This window comes from Daphnia magna, unplaced genomic scaffold (genome assembly GCF_020631705.1).
Source record: "Daphnia magna isolate NIES unplaced genomic scaffold, ASM2063170v1.1 Dm_contigs184, whole genome shotgun sequence".
Lineage (NCBI taxonomy): Eukaryota > Metazoa > Arthropoda > Branchiopoda > Diplostraca > Daphniidae > Daphnia > Daphnia magna.
The window spans coordinates 68,118-95,746 of NW_025533159.1; the positions used below are offsets into that span (position 1 = coordinate 68,118).

A 27,629-nucleotide genomic window follows, 5' to 3' on the forward strand; every position below is an offset into this window, starting at 1 on the left:
GGAGATGTTGAAATATAAATGCGCAATCCAAGGAACCCGATAAGTTGTAGAAACCGACTCAAGACAACGGATGCTGTTTAGACTCACCCTTTGTCTCACTACTATATATAAATCTGTCAAAAATTATTCTCACTCTCTTCTCTATCTGACAAGACTGGATCACTGTAAGAATATAAATTAATCTGTATTTCCTCAAGAAGTTATTTGTGATGTTATTCTCTATAACAAAATAATACATCTCTAGTTATGCAAAGTACAAATAACATGTCTAATATACTTATTTAAAATCAACAGTATTCACATTGAATACAAGAATATTTGATCCTGTTTACATATAGAAGTAGAAACTCATGGTATAACAGTGTAATCACATTGAATACAAGTATATTTGATGCTGTTTACATATAGAAGTAAAAACTCATAATATCACAGTGTATTCACATTGTAAGTTATTTATATTTTAACTTACTTTTTCATTGTCGTTTCTAGTAAAGTTTATTTCAGTAGCACAAAAAATTGGGGAACAACTCTTTAGGGACTGATTTGTGAAAAGTGACTCTCGCTATTTTCTATAGAACAAAAGTTTTTATACGGGTTTCATGAAGGTCGAACTACAAGAAAATTAAGTTGAAACGTTTGAAGGGTAAATCAGTCTGTAAAACGTCTAAGGAAGAAATTACATAGAAAAGAGGGGCGTATAGAAAATTAATGTTACGTAAGAATAAAGGGTAGGAAAAATAATGAAAATAATAAAGAATAAATTGTTTTGGTTCTTTACATAGCTATCCGGTTCCAAAAGATTGCGTCTCGCAATCAATCAAGGTCAAATTTGGAACGGAATAGAAAGTGAGACAAAACAAAACAAGAAAACAACATTAATTAATTCAACAGAACAGCTGCTTCTCGATGCGCTTGTCTTAGTGCGTCCCGGTGGAATTTGTTCCGTGGAGGCTCTCTTTGTAGAAAAGGGGCTGATGGGGCAAAAAGTTCCGGGGCGGGTTGTTGAACAGAGGCGGGTAAGTTTACAATAGTAATGGGCGGGGATGGATTTGAGGGGTTTAATAACGCGGGGTGGCCTACTTCTATATCATTATCAGATGTTTTGGTGAAGCAAGTGAAAGGGTTACAAGTACTTAGAAAAGAACAACAAGGTATGTATCTTGCAATAAGGGAACCTACTCCACAAAAATGAAAGAAAAAGAATCCGATAAATCCCATCCCTAGAAGACTACAAATGCTACTTGACCAACTAAGAATCTTAGACGACAGGGAAACGTTCTTTTCTTTTTGGAGTGAGGAAAGAAGAGTGCTCATGTGAAAAGGATTTCCAAGGTCGATGCTATGTTCTTCTTTAGCAGCAGCAATTATCTCGGCGATTGCAGCTGCGGTGCTCATCGGGTGGGGGGTTAGCGCGGGGTGTAAACTTAGTGCGAGTAGCTTATCAATTTCATACGGCAAAGTGTTGATCAAACTATGTCCTTGGATTATTACACCGGGGACGATTGGATGCCAAGAACTGTTTTTGTAGAAATGTGCTCGACCGTTGATGTTGACGAAATTTTTGTGCCAGTAACAGGGGGTGTAAGGCGTCAGTTCCCATCCTTCAGTGTCTAAAGTGTAGTCGCCGAGTTTGGGTTGAGGACCACAGCTTGTGATTTCAGTGGTGATCGTTGAATTTTTCGGGGAGCATTGATAGACGCTGATCGATTCACCAGTGGCTATCAATTTGCTACATGTGGGTAAATTAAGGTAACTGGCAGCAAGCCATCCACTGTGTTGTGCGGTGGCGATAGCAGTTTTGTGTGCCAGCACTCGATTTTCACATTGCAGAGCTCGAATTTCTCGAGCCACTCCATTTATTCCATCGGTAGTTCGGTCTCGTGCGTATTGAGAATGTGCTGCTCCGCTGATTTCAGCCCGGATAATGTCAGCAATTTTTTCGATGTCTTCTTCCAGTGGTTTACTCGGATGAGCGTTGGTATCAGTTAAAGAATGTAAACGTAAAATAACTTTGTCCATTCCGATTACTTGTTTGTAACTTTTTTCGGATGAATTACAATATTCTTTGTTAGTTGTATTGTAAACAAAGTCAAGTTGTTGTTCGACGTCACGAATTCTTTCTATTTCACTGTTGTTAGTCAGGTAACGTTGAGCGATACCTGTTTCCACAAGCCTTAGTTTGCACTGTTGAACTTCTCTTAACGATTCTTTCCAGACAATGGTCACTAGGTTGTGAGAAACGGATCCGTTGATCCCTCCCGGTATATCGCCAATGGGTGAACTTATCGTACAGTTAGCGCACTCAGTTTCTAAAGTAACTTCTTCTAATCGACAGTTGATCAGCTGATCACCTGTGACTTGAAGCCAGCTACCCTGCACGTTTGGAATACGTTCGAACGACCACTTATTGTTTCCTAAGTAGTCCATGCTTTTGCCATGGCACAATCGGGAATCACGCATTTTTTCACATTCATGTGCATTGACTTCTATTGGCACTCTTGATTGACTTGGAGTTTGCCAACCCCAGAAGTCAGTATAGATGTGTTTCTTTTCCAGCCATATGGTACACGAATGGCCAACAAAACGGGTAATTTGGGGAAGAGTAGAATAGACATCATAATATACTGGAATAGCGGGAAGGGGGCTTATTTGATAATCACAGTCATCGCTAGTGAATTTTAGGAACCCTTTTGGCTGAGCAGCCGTACAATTACAAATAGTGATGTTAAGAGCATGGAGGCGACAGAAAAACGGTATGATGAGGAGGGGTAGAAGACATAATCTATGAGAAAAGTAATTTAAAAATCAATTTCAGGGATCCATTCTATGAATTATTAAGATAACTAATACAAAGTTTTTAGAATTTAAACACGGTTTTAAAGCTAGTTAAAGTGATTCGAACGTAATGAACAAAAAAATTTACAGCAATACAATTTCATAATTTGACAACTGGTTTTAAAAGATTTCGAGGACGTAACCCGAGGCGACGCTCTGGTTGTATGGGTAAGGTTGACGTCTCTGGAATCGGTTTGGAAGGTAAGGAAATTGTTGTTGAACTTATCATTACATTTGGAGTAGGAGGAATTGTGGGTGGGGGTCTTATCAAATTTTGAGTAGGAGTTTCTTTTTCACAAGGAATTTGTTCTAACTCAGATTGAAGGTTTGTTTCTAGGGGTAGAGGAAAAGTTTCGAGTTCATCTACGGTTTCTTGTACGAATTTTTCGGCTTGTTTCTCAATTCTTACATCAAAAAAGTCGACACCTGGTTCGTCTTTCCAGATCATTGACTCAAATAGGGGTTTTATTCGATTCACATGTACAAGCTGAGTTTGTTTTCCTACGTCTTGTTGTATTTCCACAGTACTATTGTTGCTTACTTTCAAAATTCTAAAAGGGCCTATAAAACGTGGAATGAGTTTTTTACTAATTCCCGCCAAGGGCGTTCGCATATCTAGTAAAACTTTATCTCCTACGTTAAATTTTTGCTCTTTTACGCGTTTATCGTACTGGGCTTTTTGTTGTTCACGAGCTTGGGAAAGATTGATTTTTACAAGCTGAAAGGCTTCGTGTAAGCGTTTCATAATTTGACTTTTATAGTCTGAGGGAGTAACTATTACTGGGGGAAGAGGACGGAGGAATTGATCAATCGGCATGACTGGATCACGACCGTGATTTAGAAAATATGGAGTCTCAAGTGTTGACGAGTGGACAGAATTATTATAAGCGAAAACAACGGGGCCTAAAATATCCTCCCACCGCTCGAATCCATTCTCCAAATATTTCCTTATCATTTCAACAACAGTTTTGTTGAATCGCTCTGTTTGCCCATTAGTCTGAGGGTGATACGCAGTTGTTTTCATGCGTTTAATGTTTAAAGCTCTACAAAGCGCAGAAAATAATTCAGAAGTAAAATTACTGCCTCGATCTGTAATTATTGCTTTCGGGGGACCATGATGTAAAATAATTCGTTCTACTAAGGCTTTACTAGTACTGAGGGCGGTACAGTTGGTAAGAGGAATGACTTCTATCCATTTAGAAAAGTAATCCGTGATTACTAATATATAATTGTTTCCTTGAAGTGAATGCGGTTTGATTGGACCTAGGAAATCTAAGCCCAATACTTCAAAAGGTCTTGTAGCGAGGTCTAACGGGTTGAGATAGGCTTTCGTACTGTGCACTCGACGTCCCAGCGCACAAGGTTCACAAGAAGTGCAATATTCCTTAACATCCCGTAACATGGTAGGCCAATAGTATTTGTCCCTTAGACGAAAGAATGTTCGCCTAGTTGCCATATGTCCTGACAATGGGGAATCATGATATTCTTGTAAAAGTTGCTTTCTCAGAGAAAGTGGAACAACCACTTGACACTGTTCAAAGTTTCTTCTTTTCACTGACGTAGGTTCGTAGTGTTTACATAAAAGACCATTTTCTACAAAGAAATAATCTATTTCACCGACCCAAGAAGGCATCGGGCCATCTTCTTTTTCCAAGGTTCATTTTGTTCCAAAAACGTAACGATTGCTTTGCACAGAGAATCTTTCTGTTGTTCTTGACACATTACGTTGTTGTCTGCAGGAATGGCAGATATTAGATTCATCGGTATTCTAGAAAGAAAATCAGCATTTTCGTGTACTCGACCTGGTCGGTACTTAACACTGAACTTCATATTAGATAACAAGATCGCCCATCTACCTAGTCGCCCTGTTTCGTCTTTAAAAGTCTGCAACCACTGAAGAGGCCTGTGATCACTTACAATAACAAAAGGTTGATCTTGTAAGTAATGTCGGAAACGTTTTATCCCAAACACTACTGCTGCAGCCTCTTTTTCTATTGTCGAATACTTGATTTCCCCTTTATTAAGATGTTTGCTTGCATAGGCTATAGGTTGGTCCTTTCCGTCTTTCATCTGAGAAAGGACGGCTCCTAAGCCATAGTTACTTGCGTCCGTGTAAATCAGAAATTCCTTTGAAAAATCCGGATATATCAAGATAGGTTCTGATATTAAACATTGTCGCAAGTACTCAAAAGCTGCAATTTCATCTGTTTTCCAAGTTACACTATCAGTAGGTTTTCCTTTGGTCTGTGATAACAAGGGGTGGGCGACGGTAGAGAAATTTTTTACAAATCGTCTGTAGTAACTGGCTAGTCCCAAAAAAGATTGTAATTCTTTTACTGTACCAGGTCTTTTGTAATTAACAAGGATTTCAATTTTAGCAGGGTCTGGTTTTATTCCTTCAGCCGTGATTACGTGTCCAAGATAGGAAACGGATTGCGCTAAAAATTCACATTTTGACAATTTCATTTTTAGGTGCGCGTTTTCTAAGAGGGAAAAAACAGTCTTCAAATTGCTAAAATGCTCTTCAATTGTTCTTGAAAAAATTATTATGTCGTCAAGATAAACGAGACAAATTTTTCCAATAACTCTTCGTAAAACTGAATTCATCAGTCTTTGAAACGTTCCCGGGGCGTTGGTTAAACCAAACGCCAAACGATTCCATTCGTACAAATTGTCATCGACTATGAAGGCTGTTTTTTCTTTGGATTCCTCCTCGAGCTCAATTTGCCAATATCCGGAGGCAAGATCTAATGTGGAAAAATACCTCTGTCCCACAAGTAAATCTAAAACGTCGTCAATACGAGGTAAAGGGAAAGAATCTTTTTTTGTAATTGCATTTAATTTTCTAAAATCTACACACAAACGGACATCCCCTGTTTTCTTACTTACTAATACTATCGGGGCTGCCCACGGGGACATCGAATAACGAATTATTTTATTTTGCATCAGTTCATCAATGATATTTTTAGCTATCTCTTTTTGTTTTGGAGACGTGCGATATGCCCTTTGACGAATAGGACCTTGTCCTTGTGTGTCAATGACATGTTTTACTAAAGTAGTATGGCCTAACTCACTTGTTTTAAAAGCAAAACTGTTATAATTATTTATTATTAATCTACGCAAATTCTCTTTGTTTTCCTCATCTATGTCTGGAAGAGCCGACTCAACGGCTGCTGTGTTGATTGGACCTGAAGCTACGCTAATTGAAGCCATTGTTTCAACTGGCTTTCTTGAAGGTCTGGAAATATGAAGGGTTCCTAACACTGTAAGGCGAGGTAGAAATATGGTTTTATCTGTTCCATTAACAGCCACCACACGGAGCGAACGATTTGGTGTCGTAGAGATGTAGGGTTCCAAGCTAAGCCCGGAGGGAATATTACAGCATCTAACAAAATGACAAGTATTGAGAGGGTTGAAAGGGTGAGTTTCCTCTTCTCTAGTCTCTAGGAGACTAGTGGAATTTGGAGGAATTCTCAAAGATTTGCTAATCACAAAGGGATTTTCTGTTTCCTGGAAGTGATCAATTTCCGGGACTCGGTAGATGGACTGTTGTTTTCCGTTATAGATAAACTGATGTTTCCAAAGTGCATCGCGCCCTAGAACGCAATCTTCAACAATTCCATTTACGACTATGAATTTCTGCCTAAGTGCTTGGCGTGGCGTTTCTTCTGCCACAAAAAAGTTAACGGTAATTGTGCCTTCCGTGACGAGGCGCCTGTCATTTATGCTGAAAAGATCCACATCTACCTCTTTAGTGAAATTAATTAATTCCTTTCCTTCTTTAAGCTTATGAAAAAATGTGCTGCTAATAACGCTTCTCTCGGCTCCAGTGTCAAACAGCGCTTTTACAACAGAATTTCCTATTTTTATTCTTATCCTAGGAACTGTAGATTTTACTGCTAAACTATTTATATGATGTCGGGGCTTTTTCTTAGTTCCACCGAGGGGCCCAACGCTTACATCGGTAGTTTTTAGTTTCCCCTTTCTTCAAACAAAGGAAGTTTTTTCCCATTTCCGTCATAACCCTCTGGAGGAGTGGGTTTCAAATTTTTTATCTGGGGACAAAAGTTTGCTCGGTGTCCAATTTCTTTACAACGAAAACATTTATCATTAGCTTGACTCTCCCTTGCTTTACAATTGTTTATTGAGTGATAGCCCCAATCGTTGTGAAAATCACAAAAATATAAATCCCCTGTTTTATTGATTGGAGGGTTTAACTGTGGTGAGCGCTGTGAAAAACTCACGTTTCTCCTGGTGGATAATTGTCTTTGCATTTTCTCCATGTTTTCTTCTAAATGTTTTTGGTGAGTGTTTGATTCCACCTGGGAACTAAGGCGATCTAAAGCTTCCTTTACTTTAGTAAATTCTCTATTAGGTTCGACGTATTTGGCCTGAAAAGCATTTAGTCTGGATCTAACTTGGGCTTCTTCTACTGCCATGGCCGTCATTTCAGCTTTTTCTATGAGTTTTTCAAAAGTTGCGAATTCTTTATACTTAAGTCTGGTCTGGACGTCGAAAGACAGCCCTTCCAGAAATCTGTCCATCATAATTTGTTCTCTGGAAAAAGCTGTTGCTTTATCTATCGTGGATTTTATAGGATACGCTAAGTGGAAGGCCTTGCGTATACGATTCGCATAACGTCTCATATTCTCTTCGGGTTCCCGTTGCATATTATGAAATTCAACGCTTTGTTTAGATCTGGTCTCTGTAGAGTGGAAAAGTTTAATTAAACGCTCCTTTACTCTGTCGTAAATTTGCGCGCTAATTGGGTTTTCAAGTTTAAAGTTATCAAACTCATCAGCCGCTTCACCATACAATTTGGAGCGTAGTAAGATAATTTTTCTTGACTCCTCAAAATCGCCTAAAACCAGTACTGATTCTAGATGTGCAAGCCAGTCATCAAAGCGACCGGAGCGTTCACGGTCTACGTAAATTCCGACGTTACTAAATAACGTCATTGCTTGGCTTTGTTGTAACTTTTTATTTTTATCGATGGCGTTAGAAATAAAATTGTTTGTGTTTCCTATACTGTTTACTTTTGACGGACACATTACTAAGGGATTCATTTTAGGAATGGAGCTGGTAACTGAGTACTTTGGAGTTGCTCCGTTATTACTTTGCTTATTGTACATGCTTGGGATTTTTACACTTTGTCCACTTAACGCAAGTGGTTGTGTATGTAAAGGGGTTGAGGTAAGATATGAAGGCTGAGAGCTAGTTCTAAAAACAGGCTGTCCATTAGGCTTCGTTTTCTGAGAGGAATTAATGCAACGTTTAGTATTCGTTAGAACGTGTTGCACAATACAATCAGCTGCTTTAGAAGCATCCTCATAATCCATTCCGGATTCCATCAAACGGCTCAATTCTTTTACGTATATTTTAATGGGCATGTCTTGGTTTGTTTCTTCTGAAGGGTTATTTTGCATGATTTTGTTTGACTGCTCAACGATCGACGCTGGAGTAAAGGAGACTTTCCGACTTTGTAGTCCTTGATACGGTAAATAGTTACACGGAGTGGACGCTAACTGTGATTGAGGAATTTGAGTATTCATACTTGACTGTGAATGAGTAACCGCCGGACAAGTGATTGTTGTGGTACTAGGGGTCGATTTAGGACAATCTAAAGGAATCTGATCACCTTGCGTGTGGATTTCCGCTCTTACAATTTTGATGGGTACGCTGTTTTTAGAACTTTCTTCCTCAGTTTCGAGTGTTACTAAAGATTGGGGCACTAAGTCTGATTCTGACCTATTTTGTTGTTCTCCCGAATGCACTGATTCATACTCTGAATCAGTACTTTCGTAGTATGTTTTTAGACCACAGTGCTTAAAGAGTTCTATTGGTGTCAAAATTGTGGGTTCGGTTAAGAGTAATGCTCTTAAGGCTGTTCCTACTTCTTTGTTTGTTAACTCTATTTTTTTTTCACTTCGAAGTAAATACTGCAATTCAAAAATAAGATCGTCAACAGGAATTTCCGTTATTCTCGTATTTCCGTATTGCTGATAAAACCATGCCCGATCTTGGTTCTCTTCATTTACTAGTTCTAGGTTTTGGAAATCTATAGAGATATCTTCTGTGTTTTCTACCCTATCTGTTGTTTTTTCAAGGTCCGTAATTGCCCGAGCCTGTTCTAGAAGTTGATTATATGATAGCAATTCTCTTGTCTCCTCGCCTATCAGGGGTTCGACTACGGTTTCGTCTTGTGATGATACTTGCATATTAAGTACTTCGTTCCACTGATCATCATTTCTCAATTCTTTAATTTCATTGGAATCAAGAAGATCAATATCTGATTGATGTGGGCTATCACTATCTAGTTCGACACCTAGATTTTCGTTATTTCTCAAAATTGACGTCGACCCGCCTCCTGATCTTAAAGGAGTGAACCTTTCACGTACTGATCGAACAAATCTTTGTATTAGTGGTCCTTTTCTTACAGATCTTCTTTCTAAAGTGGTTTCTAAACCGCTATCCTCATTTGCCCTCATCTTTTATAACGAACTAATTCCTAACAAAGCATGTTCTTTTATAACTATGAAAAGTTATCAAAAAATTCAACCAAATTGGAAGCCAAAAAACGAAGAGAAGGTAATAAGTAACACTTATTACCACAAAATTTAAAACAAACAATAAAAAAAAAAAAACAAAAACACACGCTATTCAACTTAACACGAAAGCCGAGTTCGACTCCGCTGCCACCAAATGTAAGTTATTTATATTTTAACTTACTTTTTCATTGTCGTTTCTAGTAAAGTTTATTTCAGTAGCACAAAAAATTGGGGAACAACTCTTTAGGAACTGATTTGTGAAAAGTGACTCTCGCTATTTTCTATAGAACAAAAGTTTTTATACGGGTTTCATGAAGGTCGAACTACAAGAAAATTAAGTTGAAACGTTTGAAGGGTAAATCAGTCTGTAAAACGTCTAAGGAAGAAATTACATAGAAAAGAGGGGCGTATAGAAAATTAATGTTACGTAAGAATAAAGGGTAGGAAAAATAATGAAAATAATAAAGAATAAATTGTTTTGGTTCTTTACAACATTGAATACAAGTATTTTTGATCCTGTTTACATATAGAAGTAGAAACTCATGGTATAACAGTGTATTCACATTGAATACAAGTATATTTCATGCAGTTTACTTATAGAAGTAAAAACTCATGGTATAACAGTGTATTCACATTGAATACAAGTATATTTGATGCTGTTTACATATAGAAGTAAAAACTCATGGTATAACAGTGTATTCACATTGAATACAAGTATATTTGATGCAGTTTACATATAGAAGTAAAAACTCATGGTATAACAGTGTATTCATATTGAATACAAGTATATTTGATGCTGTTTACATATAGAAGTAAAAACTCATGGTATAACAGTGTATTCACATTGAATACAAGTATATTTGATGCTGTTTACATATAGAAGTAAAAACTCATGGTATAACAGTGTATTCACATTGAATACAAGTATATTTCATGCTGTTTACATATAGAAGTAAAAACTCATGGTATAACAGTGTATTCACATTGAATACAAGTATATTTGATGCTGTTTACATATAGAAGTAAAAACTCATGGTATAACAGTGTATTCACATTGAATACAAGTATATTTGATGCTGTTTACATATAGAAGTAAAAACTCATGGTATAACAGTGTATTCACATTGAATACAAGTATATTTGATGCTGTTTATACATAGAAATAAAAACTCATGGTATAACAGTGTATTCACATTGAATACAAGTATATTCCATGCAGTTTACATATAGAAGTAAAAACTCATGGTATAACAGTGTATTCACATTGAATACAAGTATATTTGATGCTGTTTACATATAGAAGTAAAAACTCATGGTATAACAGTGTATTCACATTGAATACAAGTATATTTGATGCTGTTTACATATAGAAGTAAAAACTCATGGTATAACAGTGTATTCACATTGAATACAAGTATATTTGATGCTGTTTACATATAGAAGTAAAAACTCATGGTATAACAGTGTATTCACATTGAATACAAGTATATTTGATGCTGTTTACATATAGAAGTAAAAACTCATGGTATAACAGTGTATTCACATTGAATACAAGTATATTTGATGCTGTTTACGTATAGAAGTAAAAACTCATGGTATAACAGTGTATTCACATTGAATACAAGTATATTTGATGCTGTTTACATATAGAAGTAAAAACTCATGGTATAACAGTGTATTCACATTGAATACAAGTATATTTGATGCAGTTTACATATAGAAGTAAAAACTCATGGTATAACAGTGTATTCACATTGAATACAAGTATATTTGATGCTGTTTACATATAGAAGTAAAAACTCATGGTATAACAGTGTATTCGCATTGAATACAAGTATATTTGATGCTGTTTACATTTAGAAGTAAAAACTCATGGTATAACAGTGTATTCACATTGAATACAAGTATATTTGATCCTGTTTACATATAGAAGTAAAAACTCATGGTATAACAGTGTATTCACATTGAATACAAGTATATTTTATGCTTTTTACATATAGAACTATAAACTCATGGTATAACAGTGTATTCACATTGAATACAAGTATATTTGATGCTGTTTACATATAGAAGTAAAAACTCATGGTATAACAGTGTATTCACATTGAATACAAGTATATTTGATGCTGTTTACATATAGAAGTAAAAACTCATGGTATAACAGTGTATTCACATTGAATACAAGTATATATTTCATGCTGTTTACTTATAGAAGTAAAAACTCATGGTATAACAGTGTATTCACATTGAATACAAGTATATTTGATGCTGTTTACATATAGAAGTAAAAACTCATGGTATAACAGTGTATTCACATTGAATACAAGTATATTTGATGCTGTTTACATATAGAAGTAAAAACTCATGGTATAACAGTGTATTCACATTGAATACAAGTATATTCGATGCTGTTTACATATAAAAGTAAAAACTCATGGTATAACAGTGTATTCACATTGAATACAAGTATATTTGAAGCTGTTTACATGTAGAAGTAAAAACTCATCATATCACTGTATATTCACATTGAATACAAGTATATTTGATGCTGTTTACATATAGAAGTAAAAACTCATGGTATAACAGTGTATTCACATTGAATACAAGTATATTTGATGGTGTTTACATATAGAAGTAAAAACTCATGGTATCACAGTGTATTCACATTGAATACAAGTATATTTGATGCCGTTTACATGTAGAAGTATAAACTCATAATATCACAGTGTATTTACATTGAATACAAGTATATTTGATCCTGTTTACATATAGAAGTAAAAACTCATCGTATCTGAAAAGTATTAAATCTAAATAATAACGCTAATACCTGCGATTGAATACCTTTGTGAATTTAACTTAGGCAGGTTCTACCACTGGTTTATTGAAAACTGACTTTTGACACAAGAAATGGCGTCTGCCTTTACACGGGGAAAAATTCTAACAACGGCTATTGCTGATATCGGCCACCAAGAAGGCTCTGCTTGGCAGCGCCCCTGGCGGCCTACACATAGTACAATTACAACACACATTATAAGTCAAAAACAATAGGCCGTCTGACGGGCCTTCCAAATTTAGATACTCTCTCTTCCTGTGGGCTTTGACAATCCGCAACATCCCCCCTGCCGGAGTCGCCAGCGTCCTCGCGCGATTCCAAATTCTTCTTAAGGAGCGGATTTTTCTTTCTCGTAGACGTAGTCTTCTCCACTGTGCCGATTCCGGTATCATCGACGGGCGTGGCGATATCGGCTTGAACTTCTAATGGGTAGATAGTCTGGATGCTCCTGGTGGTTTCCTTACCCAAACGTAGTCGTAAAACAACCGCTCGCACCTTGGCGTCGGTTCCAGGTATCACTCCTGTAACAATAGCCGTCAGCCACGAAACACGTTTGATGTTAGGTTCTTTCAGCAGGACGATTTCGCCAACACGCGGAATTCTGGTGCCCTTTCCCTTGCAACAGTGAAATCGCTTAAGATCAGACAGGTATGACTCTTGCCACAGCCTCCACCATGTTAAGCCGTGTTCGCTCCTCTGCTTGTCCAGCTCGATGAGTTCATCACGGCTCATCTTCGTTGAGTCGGGTGACTCTGATGTAGCTCCAGGTTGTCTTCCGGTCAGCAACTTTTGTGGAGACAAAACTTCGTAGGAATGTGCGTCGCCAGAAACATAAGTTAGGGGTCGTGAATTCACGATAGCTTCAATTTCCACCAGTATGGTGTGAAGTTGGTCGAAACTAACCTTCATTTTCCCCAGCACTTTTCTTAGCGGTTCTTTAACGGAGCGGACCATCCTCTCCCAAAACCCGCCCCACCATGGAGCTAGGCTAGGAGAAAACTTCCATTCTATACCCTTACTTGAGAGCCAGTTGGCTAGGGTAGGATCTTCCGTTACAAATTTTGCGGCACAAGTAAACGTTGACGCGTTGTCACTGTAGATAAATTTGCAATCTTCTCGACGTGACATCATTCTTCTTAACGCGTACATAATAGTTTGTGTTGTCAGATCAGTCACAAGCTCCAAGTGTACAGCCCTTGTGACTGCACAAGTAAACAAACACGCATGGACTTTCTTTTCACCAACACGAGTTTTCTCGATATCGTTCCCATCACTGTCCTTTTCAATAAGAATCACTTCTTCTAGCACATACATTGGGCCGAAGTAGTCGATCCCGATCACTTCAAATGGCTGCGCTTTCTTGGTTCGATCCAATGGCATTGCAGCAGTTTCTTCATTAAAAGGACGCGATTGAACTCGTTGGCACTTTACACACTTTTTTATGACACTTTTAATCCGTTGGCGTGCACGAATGATCCAAAAACGATTTCGTAAGAACGTCAGAGTGTTTTGGACACCAGCATGCTTCCGTTTAACATGATGATAATAAATCATCATGTCGACAATCCTCTCGTTTGATGGAAGAAGGATGGGTGGATCGATGAGCAGTTCTTTTAGGGCCGGGCCTATTCTTCCAGTCACTCGGATGAGTTGCTCCTTTGCATCCCAAATGGGCCTGAGTGTATCAATACCGTGAAGCAGTTTACCGTGTGGTTTTCCCTTTTGTAAGGACTCGTAGATTTCTGCAAATGCCCTTTTTTGAATGAGTTTTAAGATGAAGTTCTCGGTGACGGCGATTTCGTGAACAGAGAGACAGGAAACTTCCACTCCCCTGATCATTTCAGTTGCTTTGCCGGGTGACTTCTTCCTAAAAACCCTAAACATCCAGGCGATTGTACGTAAAACTCTCAGATAACTGCTCGATCTTGATACGAGTACGTCAAACCAATCCGAAGTACTATTAGCTGCAAGGATTTGCAGTTTCTGCTTCAATTTTGCTTCGATCTCCATCAATTGCATTACTTCTGATGTCGGCATATCTTGTTGCGGCCATTCCGTCTTTTCCAGTTTCAGCCAGGAGGGACCTCCCCACCAGGAAGAAGCCGCAACTAACTTCTTTGCTGTCAAGCTTCTTGATGCGTGGTCTGCTGGGTTGTCCTTCCCCGGACAATGTTTCCAGTGAGCTGGCACAAACCTCTTCTGGATGGCTTCAACTCTGTTTCTGACGAACATCTTCCAACGGTTTGCTTCTCCGCGAATCCATCCAAGGGTTGCCATTGAGTCAGTCCATAAATGCACTTCCCAATTTACTTTGTCAACTGCGTTGACGATTCTTTCAGCTAGAACACTGCCGAGTTCGGCACTAAGTAACTCTAACCGTGGTAGAGATACCTCGTTCTTCGGGAGTGGTACTGCTCTGGTTTTGCAGCAAATTAGCCGAATGAAATCTGGATGTCTGGATTTCACGTAAGCAACAGCTCCATACGCTTTGGTTGAAGCGTCACAAAAAACATGCAGTTCTTGCGTGTGTTTGCTAGGTGCCATAGAAATCATCCTTGGCACTTGTATCTTGTCAATGTATTTTAAATCTTCAACAATTGTTCTGAATCGGCTTTCCGTTTCTTCGGGCACCTTCTCGTCCCATCCAATCTTGAATTCCCACAATTCTTGAAAAAGAAGCTTAAATTGGAGCGTTACGGGTCCAATTAATCCAAGTGGATCGAACAATTTTGTTGAAATTTTTGCAAAAGCTCGTTTAGTTAACACTTGAACTTTTGTTGCTGCGTCTACGATAACGTATGCCTTGAAATAAAAGCAATCCGTGCTAGTATTCCATCTAACTCCAAGCACTTTTTGTGGGTCTAAATTAAGACATGAGTGTGACTTGTCTGAGTCGTTGGTTAGGCCTTGTTTTTGTAGATATCTACGCAGTTGTTGGTTGTTTGTTACCCATTTTCTTAAGTCCATGTTTGCGTCAGCAAAAAGTTTCAGCACAATTCCGATTACGGATATTGATTCTTCTACTGTAGATGCATTTGACAAGTAGTCATCTACATATAGGTGGCGTAGAATTTGTTTGCTGATTTCTGCTAAGTCACCTTCATAGGACTCCAAATGTTTCTTCAGGACGGTCCTGAGCACTGCCGGGATGCATGTGAGTCCAAATGGAAGCCTGTTCCATTTATAAAGTTGCAGTGATCCTGGGACGTTTTCATCCTCTAGAAAAAACCTTAACGCTTCCGCGTCTTCTTTAAGCAGTTTCACCATTAGAAACGCTTGTCTAATGTCAGCTGTCCAGGCAATGGGGTTGAGCCTAAACAGTAACATGATGTCAAGAATGTCTGGGTTCAGATTGGGTCCTTCTTCTAGGCAGTCATTGGCGCTGAAACCAGTTTTCGTTTTGCTGAACCATTGAAAAATGGCCTTACTCTGCTGGTGGTTTTGTCTTTTCTGACAACCGGATGATGGGGCAGAACCGTGTAGATACCGTCGAATGACGTATCCGCCTTGGAAATGAACCTAAGTTTCTTTAATTTGCTGAACTCGGCTTCGTATGAAGTCTTCATCTTCTGGTCTCTGTCCAATCTTCTTATCAGTGCCTTTGCCTGACCTTCTGCCATGGCTTCATTCTTGCTGAGGTATTTTTTGTTCCCATTCCATGGGAGCGGTGCTACATAATGTCCATCATCATCTTGAGTGATGGACTTTGCATAGGTCTTCCACTGTACTGAAAGTGGCACCTTTTCCAGTGGATCTAGACTCTCTAGTTTCCACCATCTGGCAAAATCGATTTCTTCTTTTTTCGGGTCAGTTTCTTCATGTAAATCTTTGGTTGTTCCTAGTTTAGCTTTTAAGAGAAAGCTGATAGCCGTTGTAGACGATAACGCCACCTTCTCATCTTGCCCTAGTAGTAGCCATCCCAATTTCCCCTATCGCTCGAATACCTGTATTCGACACGATCTGTTTTGAGCTGAGAACCTTCCAGACTTGATTCGCTCCGATCAAGACGTCTATTTGGCAGGGTCCTGCTTTTCCGCTCAGTATTCTGTCGTCGGCTAGTTGGTATCCTTGTCTCCAAAGTTCGCTGACGAATTCTGTCTTACTCGACCCAGCAATTTTCCCGATTTCGGGTTGCTCTATTGCTTCAAGTTCAATATCTTCCGCTTGTGGGATTGTTCCGCGAAGCCGTAGTTTTCTTACGCTTCTTTCCTTTTCTGGATGGATGTGTCCCACTGCTTGCAGCTTCAGAATGATTTTCCCGACTTCTTGTAGCCCTAAAGTCTGTGCCAATTCACTTCTAACAAGGGTTGCATTCGATCCTTGATCGAATAGGCGATAGCTTTATGCCACCCGTTTGGGCCCTCCACTAAAACTGTTGCCGTTTGGACGTATACGCCACCAAATAGGCGTGCTTCGATTGAGAGAGGAGCGCCATCTGCTACTTTTAACATTGGAGACGCTGCCACAGTTGCTGTCACCGATTTCGGTTTAACTGCCTTGTTGCAGATAGACGTGTGGTGACCCATTCCACACTTGTAGCACTTTCTTGTACTCCAACACTCTCTCTTCTAATGATTTTGTCCCAGGCACTTCCAACACCTTTTTCCTTTCTTGATTAGCTCCAGTTTCTTCTCTAGGGTGATATCTAATTTAGCCGGGGAATGTTTATCATTGCAGAATAAACATCTTCTTTTGACCGTAGTGTTCTGTTTCGTGTCTTTATATTCGGTAGCAGTGCCTGTGACTGCTAGTTCAGCTGCCGTTGGTGTGGTGGCAAATGTTACTTTTTGCGTTTTTTCGCTTGTTTCTGGTCTTGTCTTCTTCTTTTCTTGCTTCTCAGTTGAGTAAGCATACTCCCAATCTGCAGCTATTGAGTCGATGAAGGTAAAGAAATCTGCTAATGTCTTGTGGAACTGCCTGGTTTTGCCATGCCATCGGGATTTTAGTTCAATTGGCAGTTTTCTTGTCCAGATTTCCATAATTGCTTCATTCTGAGCTGTTTGTTGGTCTTAACTGCCGAGGTTTAAAGCATGGCCCATTGCCTTGTCATGTAATTTCCGTGGTCCTTTAAAGTCCTCTTGATGTTCTACTCTTGGAAGTTCTGTAATGGCAATATAATGGTCTGCTTTTACCGATCTCGGCTTGTTGTATTTCCCAGTCAAAATATCTATTGCTTTGATATAATTGTTATCTGTCAGATCCAAGTACGATATCGCACCAGCTGCGTCCTCCGTTAAATGCAACTTCAGTCTGCTGAATTTCTCGATATCATTGACGGATTCTCGTGGATCAGTGTGCGAAAAATTGCGCACCAATCCTCCCATTTGCTAAGATCTCCATCAAACTTGGTGATTTCTATCCGTGGTAACAGATGTGCAATGTTCCACGGGGTTGAAGGTACTTGCAGTTGCATCGCATTCATCGGTGGAGTAACGGTAGTACTTGGAGGTGTATTGGTTCCACTTGCAAATGCTACTTGAAGTATGGGGCTTGCCATACTTGTTGTTTCTACAGGTTTCTTTTTCTTCCAGTCGATGGTTATTTTGTGGAAACGGTCGACGAACTCTTCATGCTGCACCAGGTACTTCTGTTAAACTTCGGGGGCTTGTTCCAACATAGGGATGATTGTTTCGTAATTTCTGATTAGTCGTTTCATCCTATCATCGGCCAGCTCAAACGAAGTTTCTGCTTCCTGCAATCTGTTTTCAGAAGCTGCGGTTTCATAATTCTTCAAGTTTTTATGAAGTTCTTTCTCCAAAACTTCTATGGTCACCGCCAACGTTGCTTGATTCAATCTCTTGGCAGCCATTTTTGTTGTGGAATTCTACTGGTGATCTGAAAAAGTTGTCTAAATAACAATTATAGTGGGATATCCCAAGGCAATATTGTGTCTGAGAAAGCAACACAAAAACGAGTTTAAGAAGAAACAAAAGACTGTATTTTTGCGAAATCACACACCTTTAACGACTTGTTAGTTAGGAAACAGATAGGTCAAACAAACTTACACTATAAATAATAGTGGGCTGAAAATTTCCCCAACACGTGATTCCTTACAACACGTGTTGAATCTCTCACTCAAAGTCTACACTTTAAATTACGCCAATTACTTGGACGATATCGTCAGTCTCAAAAAGTTTCGAAGGACCATGAAAAGTATTAAATCTAAATAATAACGCTAATACCTGCGATTGAATACCTTTGTGAATTTAACTTAGGCAGGTTCTACCACTGGTTTATTGAAAACTGACTTTTGACACAAGAAATGGCATCTGCCTTTACACGGGGAAAAATTCTAACAACGGCTATTGCCGATATCGGCCACCAAGAAGGCTCTGCTTGGCAGCGCACCTGGCGGCCTACACATAGTACAATTACACACACAAGTCAAAAACAATAGGCCGTCTGACGGGCCTTCCAAATTTAGATACTCTCTCTTCCTGTGGGCTTTGACAATCCGCAACAGTATCACAGTGTATTCACATTAAATTCAAGTATATTTGAGTCTGTTTACATGTATGAGTATAAACTCAACATATCACAGTGTATTCACATTAAATACAAGTATATTTGATGCTTTTTACATGTAGAAGTATTAACTCATGATATCAAAGTGCATGCACATTGAATACAAGTATATTTGATTCTGTTTACAGGTAGAAGTATAAACTCATAATATCCCAGTGTATTCACATTGAATAGAAGTATATTTGATCCTGTTTACAAATAGAAGTAAAAACTCATGGTATAACAGTGTTTTCACATTGAATACAAGTATATTCGATCCTCTTTACATGTAGAAGTTAAAACTCATGGTATTACCGTGTATTCACATTGAATACAAGTATATTTGATCCTGTTTACATACAGTACCCACCTAAAGTATCCGGACACCCGAGAGAACCTTATGGGAAAACGCTGTTTTTGATTTGTTCCCCCGGCTATAGTTTTCATTCAATGCGAATGAAAATTTTTTGCCAGGTTCTCTAGGGTAGTGCAAAATATAATAATTTTTTTAAGATTTTTTTGTTAGCGGGAAGGGTTGGTTTTTGTCCAAGGGAAAAGTATCCGGACAGCCGAGAGGGCTATATGTAACTGAGACTACTTTAAGTGGCTCGTGTTACTAAAGGGAATGGGCTAGGGAAACTTAAACGGTCTTTAAAAAAAGATCTGCGTTACCTCTATCACACATTAAAATATTTATGCTGTAGAATTTTTTTGTCAATTTAAAACCTACCCTTAAACTTATTTCCGTAAAACTACTCGTTTTTCGGCATCAAACACGGTTGCCAGTTTACGATAATTATTAATTTTCCCCCTTTTTAAGACCGTTTAAGTTTCCCTAGCCCATTCCCTTTAGTAACACGAGCCACTTAAAGTAGCCTCAGTTACATATAGCCCTCTCGGCTGTCCGGATACTTTTGCCTTCGACAAAAACCAACCATTCTCGCAAACAAAAAAATCTTCAAAAAATTACTATAATTTGCACTACCCCAGAGAACCTGGCAAAAAAATTTTATACCCATTGAATGAAAACTATAGCCGGGGGAACAAAGCAAAAACAGCGTTTTCCCATAAGGTTCTCTCGGGTGTCCGGATACTTTAGGTGGGTACTGTATAGAAGTAAAAACTCATGGTATCATAGTGTATTCACATTAAATACAAGTATATTTGATGCTGTTTACATGTAGAAGTTTGAACTCATCATATCAAAGTGTATTCACATTGAATACAAGTATATTTGATGCTGTAAACATGTAGAAGTATAAACTCATGGTATCACAGTGTATTCACATTGAATACGAGTACAGTGCCGGTCCAGTTATAGAACCGCCTAGCTATGGAACCGGCTCGGTTATCGAACCGATTTTTCTTTGCCGTGTTTCAGCGCCACCGTTGGCCGTATTATGAACTATTTCGATTTTCTATGGCGGGAATGAATGGGTTTTGCCTTTTAAAACATGCAAAAAAATATTACTGTAATGGGTTTTATCTTTTTAGGCAATGTTGTACATCGGTTTAATGACCCAACTAATAATAATAGGCGTTAAAGTTATTCATACCAAATACAATAATAATAATAGGCGGTAAAGTTATTCATTCCAAATACAATAGAATACAATAGCTTCCACTATTCATTCTTATCTTCTAGCACCTTGTTCCATTCCAGTCCTTCTACCAACTCTAATTTCTTTTTCCTTCTGGTATAACAACAGTTCTTCTAGTTCATCAAACCACTTCCTCTGTGAATGGTCCCCCACCAATGAAGATACACTAGTATCTCACCATTCATAGCCATAGACTATATTACACATATATTAAAAATCTTTTTAAGTTAGTCATAGCAGCGGTTCGAACATGGGACTCTAGATCTATAGCGAACAGCATTACCACTCTGCTATGTGCCCTTACATTCTAAGACCGTCAAAGTTTGAGGGATGAAAGAACCGACGATAGGTGGCACTAAGATCGGGTGCTTGGTTATAGAACCATTCAGTTATAGAACCGCGCACAGGCCGGTTCTATAACTGGACCGACACTGTATATTTGATGCTGTTTACATGTAGAAGTATAAACTCATGGTATAACAGTTTATTCACATTGAATACAAGTATATTTGATACTGTTTACATTTTGAAGTATAAACTCATAATATCACAGTGTATTCACAATGAATACAAGTATATTTGATGCTGTTTACATGTAGAAGTAAAAACTTATAATATCACAGTGTATTCACATTGAATGTAAGTATATTTGATGCTGTTTACATATAGAAGCAAAAACTCATGGTATCACAGTGTATTAACATTGAACACAAGAATAATTAATGATGTTTACATGTAGAAGTATAAACTCATAATATAACGGTGTATTCACATTGAATACAAGTATATTTGATTCTGTTTACATGTAGAAGTATAAACTTATGTTATCACAGTGTATTCACATTGAATACAAGTATATTTGATGCTGTTTACATCTAGAAGTAAAATCTCATGCTGTTTACAGTGTATTCCCATTGAATACAAGTATATTTGATGCTGCTTACATGTAGAAGTATAAACTCATAATATCACAGTGTATTCACATTGAATACAAGTATATTTGATCCTGTTTACATATAGAAGTAAAAACTCATGGTATCACAGTGTATTCACATTGAATACAAGTATATTTGATGCAGTATAAATATAGAAGTAAAAACTCATGGTATCACAGTGTATTCACATTGAATACAAGTATATTTGATGCTTTTTACATATAAAAGTAAAAACTTCTGGTATAACTGTGTATTCACATTGAATACAAGTATATTTGATGCTGTTTACATGTAGAAGTATAAACTTATAATATCACAGTGTATGCACATTGAATACAAGAATATTTGATCCTGTTTACATATAGAAGTAAAAACTCATGGTATCACAGTGTATTCACATTGAATACAAGTATATTTGATGCTGTTTACATGTAGAAGTATAAACTCATAATATCAGAGTGTTTTCACATTGAATACAAGTATATTTGATTCTGTTTACATATAGAAGTAATAACTTATGGTATCACAGTGTATTCACATTGAATACAAGTATATTTGATCCTGTTTACATATAGAAGTAAAAACTCATGGTATCACAGTGTATTCACATTGAATACAAGTATATTTGATGCAGTATAAATATAGAAGTAAAAACTCATGGTATCACAGTGTATTCACATTGAATACAAGTATATTTGATGCTTTTTACATTTAAAAGTAAAAACTTCTGGTATAACTGTGTATTCACATTGAATACAAGTATATTTGATGCTGTTTACATCTAGAAATAAAAACTCATAATATGACAGTATATTCACATTGAATACAAGTATGTTTGATTCTGTTTACAAGTAGAAGTATAAACTTATAATATCACAGTGTATGCACATTGAATACAAGTATATTTGATCCTGTTTACATATAGAGGTAAAAACTCGTAGTATCACAGTGTATTAACATTGAATACAAGTATATTTTTTGCTGTTTACATGTAGAAGTATAAACTCATAATATAATGGTGTATTCACATTGAATGCAAGTATATTTGATGCTGTTTACATGTAGAAGAATAAACTCTTAATATAACAGTGTATTCACATTGAATACAAGTAAATTTGATCCTGTTTACATATAGAAGAAAAAACACATGGTATCACAGTGTATTCACATTGAATACAAGTATATTTGATGCTGTTTACATATAGAAGTAAAAGCTCATTGTATAACAGTGCATTCACATTGAATACAAGTATATTTGAGGTTGTTTACATGTAGAAGTACAAACTCATAATATCGCAGTGTATTCACATTGAAAACAAGTATATTTGATACTTTTTACATATAGAAGTAAAAACTCATAATATCACAGTGTATTCACATTCAATACAAGTATATTTGATCCTGTTAACATATAGAAGTAAAAACTCATAATATGACAGTTTATTCACATTGAATACAAGTATCTTTGATGCAGTTAACATGTAGAACTATAAACTTATAATATCAAAGGGTATGCACATTGAATACAAGTATATTTGATCCTGTTTATATATGGAAGTAAAAACTCATAGTATCACAGTTTATTAACATTGAATACAAGTATATTTGATGCTGTTTACATGTTGAAGTATAAACTCATAATAAAACGGTGTATTCACATTGAATACAATTATATTTGATGTTGTTTACATCTCGAAGTAAAATCTTATGCTTTTTACAGTGTATTCACATTGAATACAAGAATATTTGATGCTGCTTACATGTAGAAGTATAAACTCATAATATCACAGTGTATTCACATTGAATACAAGTATATTTGATGCTGTTTATATGTAGAAGTATAAACTCATAATATCACAGTGTATTCACATTGAATACAAGTATATTTGATCCTGTTTACATATGGAAGTAAAAACTCATGGTATCACAGTGTATTCACATTGAATACAAGTATATTTGATGCTGTTTACATGTCAAAGTATAAACTTATAATATCACAGTGTATTGTAAGGAACGGCCAGTCGCGAACCTTTTTACCACCGCCGATTTCACACCTCCGATGTGCGACCTTGGTTCCCACGGAGAACCCTAACCCGAAAACCCTTACCCGGTACCTTTTTACACTTTAGTGTTAAATTTACACTAAAATATTCTCTACCTTTCCCCGTATGTTGAATTAAACTGACCTTGTCCTCCCGTATAAAATGTCCCTCTAAAACCCTAACGAATTCAGTCTTTTTCTAGTGCTCAACTCGACAAGTTCTCTTAATTTTGTAAGTGTAAGTGTTGTGTTGAATAAACTGTTTTGTGCCCCGACCCGCCGCGTTCTACTCTACCGCCAATAGTTGTCACTATGCGCACACTGTAAGTCTACCTAAAATTCCCCTCTCTATCTCGTCTTATTCTGGAAGCTCACTCTCACCCGGAGAGTCAAGCTTCACATTGGTGACAGTGAAATTCGAACCCCGAACCCCCGTTAGAGACTTGAATTTTCCTATATCTTTCCGGTACCTCAGACAGCGCCACCTTTAATTTTTTTCCACATTACCAAATATCTATTGATTTTTTACCAAAAAGCGCCACTGCTAAAGGAAATTAGAACGTATTCGCCTAAAAAAAAAGTAAATGGATAATTTTACAAAAGTATTTCGAAGCGCTGGGAAAATAGTTACAGGATTCACAACCAAAAATAAAGTAGCCAGAAAAAATCAGGGCCCTACAAGCGAAATAGTCTATTCTCAGATACAGCCACAAATCGCCCCAGATAACGAATCCCCTAGCAATATCAACCTACTAACTGACAACGAAGTAGAAGAACACAACCTTGTCGCTCAGTGGGGTAGAATTAGGGAAGAAGAAACAACGCACCTAGAGAGCGATCAATACGGAACACCCCCTTTAGAAATTCTAAGACAGGCTCAAGCACTTATCGCAGAAGATCTTGGTCAGCAGGGAATAGAAAACGAAGCCACACAACTTTTTTTCAACGAGAACCTTACAACACTAAAAACAGACACAACAGGCACCCCAAGCTTTAACAAACAATACGCCGATTTACAACTTGAAGACGTACCAGAAGAAGAGATCTTACACGAACTACTATTTTTGAGGGAACTTAATTGCCAACCTGAACTGTCTTACGAACAAATCAGAAAATCATACCGAGCAGTGATACAGCAGTACGGCGAGCATTTTTATACACCAAAGGAACTTTTCCGATTTTTGAACCTCAGAACATACCTAACTCCGATACCAGAAGCTCTCTACCCAAACCCTTCACCAGTAACCGCAGGTCAGACGGAATCGACCACACTGGCTTCCCGACAAAACCCTGACCTGGAACTAACCAGTTTTAAGGCAGACATACCGTACTCCGTCCTCACACCACACCCGATCCGTGTAACTAGTAGAGGAAACCCCTTTTTAACAACCCAGGACCAAGAAACCGGGGCAAGAAGCAAGACAACAAGCAGACTAGCAGACAGAGATTTAAGATCTTCTAAAGTAGCAACACATAGGGAAACGCCAAGAAACGCAGAAAACCTCCCACCTCCGGTTCCAAAGAGAGTATCATTCACCCCTCAATTATCAACGACAACAAGACAGAACACCACAAACACAATGAACTATAACCCGCGCCCTCAAGCCAGTACTAACTCAAGCATTCCCGAAGACGACTTGGTAGCGGTATTCCGAGCTTTAACCAGAAATAACTGGTCAACTGACGAAGCCGCAAATTTCGTAGCCACCCTGGTAGGAAACAACACAACCCGAGCATCCAACCCTCCCCAGTATACGTCTACACCGAACCCCACCTTGTGGCAAAATCCGATGAGCAGTGCTATCGCCCCTCCCTGGCAGAACTACCGAACGACGACATCAACAATAGCCCCTCAACCAAGCTACATGACCTCAAACACGCACCAACCACAGCCCCACTACGGACACCACCAATCAACAATCAGCGAACTAGATATACAAGCAACCCGGCTGCTGACACAAATTAGCGTATTCTCCACACCAGGAAACAACGCCGACTTCAACTCTTGGCTAAGGCATTTCGAAAATACCTTGGACATTGGCGATTTCGAAGAATCAAAAAAAATTAAATATCTCCGATCCAAACTAGTGGGTCCAGCAGGAGACTTCTTGGAACAGTACCAACTCGATCACCCAGTCGAAGCAACCTGCTATGAAACCCTCAAGCGAGTGCTCAAAGAAAGATTTATGGGAAAAAACATGGAACACAAATACCGAACCTCGTTCAACAGCTGCAAAAGGGAACCTGGAGAATCAATCAGGAACTTCGCACACCGAATCCAGAAACTTGCAAGAGGAGGCTACCCGAACGTAAGCCACGAAGTAATTGAACAGTTGAGCAGGGATAAATTCATGAACGGACTAGCCCCCCAACTTCACGATCGACTATTCTGCAAGGATTTCCCCTCATTCGACCAGATGATCGAGACAGCAGAACGACACGATTCAGCTCTGGAAATCAGAAATTCAAGAGAAAACCCAGGCACAGGAGACGCAACAGGACCCCTAGCAAGGAAAGAAGACGAAGCAAAGGACATCTCCGACCTCAAGAGGGAAGTAATTAGATCGGAACTCGCCAAGAACGCCGAAAAGAGGAAACAAGAGCGAAGGGAGCCGAGAAATGGGCAATACGACACGTCCGATAAATTCTGTACATACCACAACATGTACGGACACGACACCAATAACTGTGCAGCGAGGCAATACCAGATGAGACTAGTGTGCGAAATATGCGGACGTAGGGGACACAACCGCAATTCCTGTCGCGCCCCCGGAAACCACCCACCAGCAGGGCAGCAACCTCCAAACAATCCACCGCCGAGGGACTATTATAATCAGCCCCCAAGACCTCAGCAGCAACAAACGCCGCAATACCCACCACCTACTGCAAACAACCCTCCAACAAATAACACCGCAACCGGACAGTTAAACGAGTAACCACCGATAGACATGTCGGGCCAAACGGTGAAAACGATCCTAAGCCCCGCCAATACGTAAGAAGTGTGCAAAATAAAGTCAGACCTCCAAGAATAACACTAAAAGCAGGGGAAGTAACATTCGAAGCCCTTTTCGACAGTGGTGCAGGACGAAGCTTACTAAACAACAATTTATACTCGGCACTCGGTGGAAACGTAGTGAATTTTTTGCCAGAAGTAGCGGTAGAGCTATTTCATATAAATAACAGGCGCTTAAAAACCCTGGGTGCAGTAACCCTTCAATTTCAGCTAGTGGACGAAGAAAGTCCCGATCTCCTAGTTCAATCGTTCATCGTAGTGGACGATATTACCGATAACTGCGTACTAGGTTTAGACGCACTCTACGGTCACAAGTTCATCTTCAACGGCAGTGGGAAAACGATTTATCGGATGAGAAAATCGGATCAACCTACTCATGAGCCCGTTATGATAACTCCGCGCAAAATCACTATTCCTCCATACACAGCCCAAGTGGTGGAGAGCGAACGGGGGGGGCGAAAAGCTACCCCCGAACATCGCCTGTTCATTTATACCAGCTCCAGAACTCCCGAAGGGAGTCCGCCTTGACCCCTTCGTTTCAAAGAAACAAGGGAATGGATTATTTCGCATCGTCATCATCAACGAGACCGACAAACAAATCACGATACCAGCCTTTCGAGTATTAGGTACAGTAGTCTTCACCGAAGAAAAAACACAGCACACAGTTGCCTCCTGCTCCTACCAAAACACGCCGACTGACCCCAACGTCTTCGACGAAGCCCTGGCAGAAATTCCGAGCAAAGAAAAACAAGCCCTACAAGAGCTCCTCGAAAATCATGCCCATCTGTTTGCTTTCAAAACAGAAGATCTCGGAAAGACAGGACTAGTCAAGCACACGATCGACACGCAAGGCAAAGGACCTATCCGCTCACGGCCCTATCGGAACTCCCCACGACAAAAAGAAGTCGCGGAGGAAATCATCCAAGAACTACTCAGACACAAGATTATACGACCATCTGTCTCTCCTTGGGCATCGCCCATTGTTTTGGTACGGAAAAAATCGGGAGAAGAAAGACTGTGCATCGACTACAGGAAACTAAATTCCATCACGAAAAAAGACTCATTTCCGCTGCCAAGAATCAACGACGTATTGGACCTCCTGCAAGGACAGAAACTATTCTCCACCTTAGATCTCGCTTCAGGGTACTGGCAAATAGAGATGGATGAGCAATCCAAAGAAAAAACTGCTTTTATTGTGGACAATAATTTGTACGAATGGAATAGATTAGCATTCGGGCTAACAAACGCCCCAGGAATATTTCAACGTTTAATGAATTTTGTGTTAACAAGCGTCCTCGGTAAAAGTTGCCTCGTTTACT

The 27,629-nt window shown here is 38.7% G+C and overlaps 2 protein-coding genes across 2 annotated transcripts; both read right to left on the bottom strand.

Moving 5' to 3' along the window:
• Positions 1 to 6,848: 6,848 nt before the first annotated feature.
• On the bottom strand, positions 6,849 to 7,832 carry LOC116918595 (the record flags this gene model as incomplete). The annotated part of the gene is made up of 1 exon (XM_045167352.1): positions 6,849 to 7,832. A coding segment is annotated over exon 1 (945 nt), but the record flags the coding sequence as incomplete, so codon positions are not given.
• Positions 7,833 to 12,411: 4,579 nt separating this feature from the next.
• LOC116936103 lies at positions 12,412 to 12,948 on the bottom strand. The gene has a single exon (XM_032943306.2). The coding sequence runs from the start codon at positions 12,946 to 12,948 to the stop codon at positions 12,412 to 12,414; it is 537 nt and encodes a 178-aa protein (XP_032799197.2).
• Positions 12,949 to 27,629: the final 14,681 nt, after the last annotated feature.